The sequence below is a fragment of the Emiliania huxleyi genome (genome assembly GCF_000372725.1).
Source record: "Emiliania huxleyi CCMP1516 chromosome Unknown EMIHUscaffold_173, whole genome shotgun sequence".
Taxonomy (NCBI): Eukaryota; Haptophyta; order Isochrysidales; family Noelaerhabdaceae; genus Emiliania; species Emiliania huxleyi.
The window spans coordinates 172,067-179,975 of record NW_005200853.1 but is presented as its reverse complement, the minus strand read 5'-3'; the positions used below and the strand labels follow the sequence as shown (position 1 = coordinate 179,975).

The window sequence follows — 7,909 nt, the reverse complement described above, 5'->3', positions numbered from 1 at the left end:
CGCCGACCTCCCACCTGCCGCCCCCCTCTCTGCCGCCCCCCTTCCCGCCGCTGCTTGCAAGCGCATCTGCGTGGAGGGAGGTGACGACAATCGCCAAGGAAGGCATCACCAGCCTTGAACATGTCATGGACGCGCTTGGTGAGGCTGGGTTCGAGTTGGTGTCATCGCACGCACGTGTCACCTATGGTGTCGACACCGAGAAGTACATCTTTCGTCGCGCAGCATGATAACGCTGGGCCGTGGAGCGCGCCTCGAGTGGGCGGTACGCCAGTTCAATTTCTCGGCGCACGTCTCTGCGCCCTCCGCCCCTGGCCGCCCAATCCAGGCGTGGGAAAACACGTCTGGGTGCTTCTCGCTTGCGAACGCGGCAAGCTGGAAGGCAGTCGGCCCGCGCGGTGGACGCGACCCCCCCACGAGCACGACTGCCTCTTGATGCGCACTGCGGCCTAAATTTCTAAGAAGTAAGATGTGTATAAGAAAGGGTGCGTGGTCTCTTTATTTATTTTATCGAAATTTGGCGTAGGGACCTGGCTCGCGGCAGCGAGGTGGCATGCACACGGCTACACGCTAATAGGGTCATGCGGGCAAGACTTGGCCAAAAGTGAGGAGAGGGTTGTCGTTGTCGCCAGGAGGGCCTTCCTCGATGCCCTGCCCCAGCGCGGCGAGGCATCCCACATTGTCGGCTCCAAAGGAATAAAAAGTGTCATCTTGGCATGCGATGGTGAAGAGGCCGATCTCGCTGCACGCGGCGGCTCGCGCTCGATTCACTCCATCAAGCTTGAGAGGCTCACATATGATCTCTCCGAGCCCAACATACAGGTCGAGCCGAGCGTCGAGGAAGGGAAGGCTGGGAGCTGACTCTGAACCATAACCAGGCCAGTATCGAACAAAGTACGCGTCGCCCGTCTCCGAGAGCAGAATTTCTCCACTCGGAGGACAACTCGATATGGCACAGATGCCAGGCAAATCGATCTTAGCAAGGAAGGGCGTAACTGCGTCTGGCCGTTGCAAATCCTGAAAGCTCGTTCCGCGCTCACGATGCACAACTCTGAACGCTTCTCCACTTGTCGCCAGAAAGAGAGCCGCTCACAGCACAGACCGAGACACCAGGTGGTAGCCCCTTTATCGGTGCAGGCAAATGTTGTACGCCCGCCGAAGCTGAAATCCCAGGCAGCTCCCGATTCTCGGGCAGGCCCCACACGAAACAAGCGCCGCTCGTAGTCCACGCCGCGGCCGTGCAAGGGGCCATAGCCGCGCCGACGATTCTGTGCTCGTCCAACGCTGACACGCGCTGTGGGACCGAGACAAAGCGAAAGGGGTCCGCGTCAACATAGCCTGGTGCCTGCTGAACAGCCTGCTCGGAGAGCCCGAGCTGCCCAAACCCGGCATCTCCCCATGAATAGAGGACGCCATCGTTGGTCAAGGCGAGGCTGGTGCCCTCACACGCCGATACCAGGGCTACATTGGAGAGGGCCTCCACCTTGCGCGGCTCAATGACCCAATCGCCGTCGACTTCACCCATTCCCAACCTGCCATGGCTGGGCTCGCCCCAGGCGTACACCTCGCCGTTTGCCGATACGGCCAGAGTGTGCGAGTGTGCGGCCGCGACGCAGCGGATGGACACTGCTCCGAGGTCGATTTGCCGAGGCAAGCCGAACTTTGCCTCCGACCCTTGACCCAAGATACAATAGGGTGGCTCCTCGTCTTCAGGGCCCCCGAGCGACTGCTGGCCCGACACACGGAGCTGCCCATTGGATACAAAAACGCAGTGGTACCACGCAGCAGCGACCGCGCAGCGATGCCTTCCAAATCGTTGGCGACGCTCCTCCCACAAAAGAGCCTGGATCCCGAAATTGCCTGCAGCACCTCCGGCCCGGTCTCGCAGTGCCATCAGCGTGAGTTGCGCGAACGTAGTGCTCACACACGAACAGCGAGCGAGATCCTCCGAGTGAGGCAGCGACGCAAGCAGCCGCGCGAGCAGATCATTCGGCAAAGACAGCAGAGTCATGTCGCCCGTGACCAGTGGCGTAGTAGTCATGTCGCGGGAGGTGGCGGTGCGCTGGCTCTCAAGTGGATATCCTTTGGCTGTGCGGGTTGCGAGCATGTGTGATTACCGGTACAGCCGGCAGGCAAGGTTCGGACTCTTTGGAGAGGTAAGGTATGGTGCCGCCTTGAGACCATACCCCCCCGCCTGCTAGCAGACCTGCTGGGGGTATGGTAGGGCTAGTCTTGGGCGGTCAGGACCATACCCCCCCCCCCCCCACACCCCTGCACCCCTTTGGGCCGTGATGGTCTGCAGATGGTACCATGCCATACCCCGCAAAAAAAGAATCTTAAAATGCAAGCCTCTCCCACAGCACACTGGCACGACAAGGGCGCAGACAGGCGCGGGCACACACCCGCACACACTCACACACCCGCACACTAAAGAAAACGCGCCTGCATTTGTGGATGTCCTGCCTCAACACTCTGCCGATCCGGCGCCTCGCCGGTGCGCTCCGCGCCGTCAACATCGCGAACTGCCTCCTGCTGATCACTGCGGCGGCGCTCGGCTTCGGAAGCCTCTTGGGCGAGGCGGCCGGGGTTCAGCTCCAGGCCATGGCATCGACTGCGCTCGTCTCGGTCTACGTGCTGGGCTTTAGTGGGCTGCTGCTGTGCTACGAGCTGCGCCTGGGCGCCGAGCGTCTCTACGAGGAGTGCGGCTTCCTCTTCACCATGGGCGGCCGCTGCGCCTTTCTGCTGCTGACTGCGAACCTCGCCTGGGCGTGCGGGCCGTGGTGGCTGGTCGCCGCGCTCGTGACCAACGGCAACGCGGCGCTGCACGCGTACTTGCTCCTCTCCCACCCGGCCTACACCTCGGGCGGCCTCAAGTGGGACAGCGTGGACGAGGTTGCCGCCGGCGGCGGCACATCCGCGCCGCGAGATCCGGGCGCCCTCGCGCAGAGCGCTGCCGGCGCGCAGAGTGTCTCCGGGTGGGGGTTTGCGCCGGCGCTCGGCGCGGAAGGCGCGCCGAGTGCCGCCCCGGCGCCGGCGCCCACGCGCTACTACGAGGACGACGAGATTTTGTGACCGCGGGTTGTGGTCGAGGTTGTGGGGACGCCGCATGGCGCTGCACTTCAAACTGTTTGGGTATCCGTCTCGCCCGCGACGCGCACGTTGGACGTGCACGTGTGCGTGCGCGACGTAGCAATAGTCATTTTAGTCATGCAGCAGTACCTTCGAACACTCAATGCGGAATAGTGTGCTCTCACCGCCACCCACCCAAGCTGCAGAACATGTGCGGGCCAGCGGTAGCGCCTGACGCCTGTGTGACGCTCTCAAGGAGGAAGGAGTGAGCAGTGAGGCGCGGAGCGCCGTGCGCGGAGCGCGCCCCGAAGAAAATTTTGAGGGTTGTGGAGGGCTAGATGCGATTTCGATTAAGAGTTTGACTCACACGCTGGAACCACTCGGCCCACCCACAGGCCCAATCTCAAGTGGCGGCGCTCCGCACCTACCCAGTGCGCAGTGGCGCGCTCCGCGCGTTCTTTCCAGCGGCGCGCTCCGCGCGTGCTCTGCGGCAGTGCTACTGCATCTTCCGCAGCTCCAGCAGGTATCAGCAGTGAATTCACCGCCAGTTATCTGCGCCTCCGTTCGTCGCTCTCGTGCTTGATCGTCAGGCCGTGCTCTCACGTCCGCCAAACAACTCTAACACGCACACGTCATTTGGTCTCTCGTCTCTCTCTCGTCCGCCGGAGCTACCTCGGCTATCGGCACCATTTTACAAGTTTGACCGCCGACATGTCGCGGTCCGGCTCAGTCAAGGCAATGTCGCTCGGCGCTCGCTGGCTCCGTGGATGCTTGTGCTGCTGAGCAATCCAGGCGCACTTTGGCACCCGGCGGCAACGACTTGCGGCGTCAGCATTCGAACGGTTGTGTTGATTTGCTCTTGCTCCCCGCGGTATCTAGCCGGCGCGCTCCGCGCGGGTGTCCAGCTAGCGCGCTCCGCGCGTATGTCCAGGTAGCACCAGCGCGCTCCGCGCGCACCATATCTCAGTGCCTATGCTTATAGCCACTAAAAGCTCGTTTCTGCAGCTTGGCCACCCACGTGGATCGTGGTTGGTGGAGCGAGGGATGCGGATGGGAGTGTTTGGGAGAGGACACCGTGCACGGGTGTGTCTTGTTAGACGGCAAGTGAAAAGTTTACATGAAAGTTCACCGGGAAGGTACCCGGAATTGCATATTCTACATCTAGTGCGTGCCAGTCCCGCCTAGTGTTGTTTGAGCAAGTTTGTTGTAAATTCAGAAGATCGGCCCGCGAGGTGGGGGTATGAGACCGATCCATCGCAGTTCTCTTCCTCCCCATCCAAGCGTTTGCGCTTCGGCGGTTAGTGGTGAGAGAGATTTTTAGCAATGTCAATGTCAATGTCAATGTCAATGTCAATGTCAATGTCAATGTCAATGTCAATGTCAATGTCAATGTCAATGTCAATGTAATGTTGTTGTTGTGTGTATGTAGTTGTAGTGGTGCACTACCTCTCCGAGAAACCATCGGAGGTTAGTCGCTCCTCATCGCAAATCCTGTCAGCAGAATCCTCCTACGGGAATGTACGTCAGAGCCACATAGAGCTCTACACTGAGAGAGAGAAGAGAGGTCAAAACTGAAAATTCTCAGCGTGACACAATCCCGAGCACTGAATTGTCGTCGACCGAGTTCTCCTTCTTGACGGCGTCGATGAGCTTCTCGAGCGCAACGCTCTCGGGAATCTCCCGATAGCACGCACCCTCCGTCGCTCCGTGCAATGAGCCTTGCTCTGTCTGCCACGCGATGAGGTCCTCCGGCTTGAGCTTTTGCGGCATTATCGAGACGAGCCCCCTCGCCACCTTGTCGTTCGGGATGACGGGCTGGTTGCTCGGGGAAGATAGTTGAGTAGTGCGCCGTACGCATGTCGTCAGCAAGCGACTCAGAGATCGCCTGCTTCTGTTCGATCTCCTTCTGGATTGCCCCCTTGATGTACTTGATGCTATTGACCCGCGACGATGACGGGCGGTTGATTTTCTTATTGGGTGCCATCTGAGGAACTGCTTGCGGATTTGCTATTTTCTGAAGATGCCGAAGCTTGCTAGAGCTCTACTCTGACGGACCGTGTCAACACACTCCGAGCACCAGTCGCCGGACAGCGCCCCGCCCTCCGACCGTGGCCGCTCGAACATGGGCGCTTCCGCGTCCAAACGGCTCGAAGCTTGGCGTCGCCACGGCGGCGGCGACTTTGAGTCGGTGCTGTCCAGCGGCGCATACGCGCTCGTCGACGCGCGGTGGATCATCAAGTGCGCCAGGAAGGGCGGCGTCCTCAAGCACCGCCAGGCCCTAGGCAAAGAGGCCTTCATCTCGTCCGCCTCCCTCGTCTGTCCTTGGGGCAGCCTGCCTGTCGTCGTGCTCTCCTGCCCGTGGCTGACCAAGGACCACCCAGACCCGGACGGGACACAGCTCCGCCGCGTCGCAAAGGCGCTCGAGTCCCTGCTGACTCACAGCCCATACAAGCGGCTCGCCGTCTTCTGGGACTACCTCTCGCTCCACCAGCACCCCGACCCCGCCAATGGCGGCATGCGCACAGAGGCGGAGGACGCGCTCTTCAAGCAGGGACTGGACTGCCTCGGCACGCTCTACTCCCACCGATACACAACTGTGCTGCGGCTGACCACCTTCCCGGACGGCCACAAGGCGGAGAACCAGCCCGAGGGGTCCAACGTGGCCGCATACTTCGACCGCGGCTGGTGCTTCACCGAGAGCTGCATGGCGAGCCTGACCAAGGACGACAAGAGATCGCTCGACCTCGGCAGGATGCGAGACGACACAGGATACGACTACCAGGCCCTCAAAGCCGTATGCGCTCAGGGCGGCTGCCGACGCCCGCCGCTGCTGCCGTCTCAGTTCGCGGCGGAGCTGGAGAGTAAGACCTTTGCGAACGGCACGGATGACATGCCGCTCGTGACGCGGCTGTACGAGGGCGCCTTCATGGAGCAGATTGGAAAGGCGACCATGCTGTGCTACAGCAGCCTCGGTTGGGGCGACGCGGAGGCGGCGCAGCTGGCAGAAGTGATCACGAGCGGTGCGGCGCCGATGCTCGAGGAGCTCCACCTCGACGGCAACGAGATTGGCGACGAGGGCTACAAGGCCCTGGCCGCCGCAATCCGCAAGGACGGGGCCGCCCCACGCTTGTCGTTGGTCTCTGTGGATAGCAAGCCGGCAGAACTGGTGGCCGCGTGCGAGGATCGCGGCATTTTGCTCTGAATACATATGACCATGGTCGGGTTTCTCCCGCCATACGTGCAGTAGATCTAGTCTCGCGGGGCGGTGTGACCGGAGGTGAACAGGTGTGCTGACACTGCCGTGGGACTGGCGTGTGGCGTCGGCGCGGCGGGCGGGGCGCCGCGCGTTCACTGCACACCAGGTGACCACTGTCGCTGCGCGCATGTCGGTTGTGTACTGGCTACACTGCGCCCCCTACTGTAGAGCCCCCTGCGCCCCCCAATCTCTCAAGCATCCAAGGGCGCTGTGCTCAGTCCTCAGAAGACACTCCCCCCCCGGCAGGAGCAGGACGAGACCGATCAGACAAAGATCCACACACGGTGATTGGACTTTGGAGGTTGGTGCTGTATTGGTGGACGTGTACACACGACAGAAATCAAGGAAGCTGCGTCGGGGGGGAGGACGATTGTACTCCACTCTCTCTGTAGGACGATTGTACGGCGAGACCTCACTTCATAGTACGGTATGGCTACCGCCGTGCGTTCGCGGTCTCGTTCTCGCCGCGCGAGAAGGGCGTGCAGACGGCCCGCTGCAGCATCCAGACCTCAAAGTCGACGGCGGCGAGCTCGGACGGCCTCTCCTTGGTCTGCTGGTCCGAGTTGAGGCACACGCTGCCAAACTTGGCGCGGTGCGCCTCGACGGCCATCTCGCGCGTCGCGTCGGCGACGGGCTCGGCTCCGCGCTCCGCGCCGCGCAGCTCACCCACCATGCCCCCCCAGTCCTCGCGCCGGCGCTGCAGCTCCTGCTTGTGCTCGAGAGGCGCGCCCGGGTCAGGCACCGCCTCGAGGATCACCTTCGCGGCGCCGATGGCAGCCTCAATGTCGGACGCCTGAAGAGTGCACGCCTGCGTCGCCGCGCGGCCGCCTGCCTCCTTGTCGAACCCGATCCGCGACGCGCCGCTCGACCTACCGGGCGTGTCGGGGGGACATGTGCATGTGCATGTGCATGTTGTTGTTGTCTGGGGGTGTCATGGCCAGAGGGCTGCTCTCGGCCGTGGCGCGCGCCGCTGCAGCATCTTGACGTTGGTGCCGCCCTTGCCAATCAGCCGGCCGACCACATTGCGCGGCACCATCACGTAGCCGTGCACGTCGAGCTTCTGCGCCATCGCCAGCCGCTCCTCGATACGTTTGGCGGCGAGCGTGCACTGGTTCTCGAACTTGCCCCGGATGCGAAAGAAGCCCGTGGCGCCTCCCTCGCCGCCGCCGCCGCCGCCTTCGGAGGCGTCGCCGCCCACCTCGCCGCCGCCGCCGCCCTCGGCCGCCGCCGCCGCCGCCTCCTTGGCCGCCGCCGCTGCCTCCTCGGGCTCGACGTAATCTATGACCGCGCCCGACTCGCTGGCGATCTGCTTGATGCCTGCGCCGCCCTTGCCAATGATCGCGCCGACCCACTCGTCCGGGCAAGGCAGCTCGAGCACACCACCCCACGGCTCTGCGACGACAAGGCGCGCCGCGAGCGTCTCGCGCGCGCCGTCGCCGTCGCCGTCGACCAGGTCGTCGATCAGGCGCCGCGCGCTCGCCGTCGCCTCCTCTCCGCCGAGGACAGTCACGTGGCCCGTCGGAAGCAGCGAGAGCGTTGCCGCCCGAATGCGCGGCGATCGCGTCCCACATGAGGTTGTCCTTGCCG

General features: G+C 62.9%; 2 protein-coding genes across 2 annotated transcripts; one reads left to right on the top strand and one right to left on the bottom strand.

The window, feature by feature from the left end:
• Nucleotides 1-504: 504 nt before the first annotated feature.
• Nucleotides 505-2,104, bottom strand: EMIHUDRAFT_231499 (hypothetical protein; the record flags this gene model as incomplete). Its single annotated transcript, XM_005784077.1, has 3 exons — nt 505-527; nt 792-1,014; nt 1,100-2,104. 3 exons carry the CDS (start codon nt 2,102-2,104, stop codon nt 505-507), a joined length of 1,251 nt encoding a protein of 416 aa, XP_005784134.1.
• A 3,084-nt stretch (nt 2,105-5,188) lies between these two features.
• Nucleotides 5,189-6,268, top strand: EMIHUDRAFT_231496 (hypothetical protein; the record flags this gene model as incomplete). The annotated part of the gene is made up of 1 exon (XM_005784076.1): nt 5,189-6,268. The coding sequence occupies one exon, from the start codon at nt 5,189-5,191 to the stop codon at nt 6,266-6,268; it is 1,080 nt and encodes a 359-aa protein (XP_005784133.1).
• Between the last annotated feature and the right edge of the window lie 1,641 nt (nt 6,269-7,909).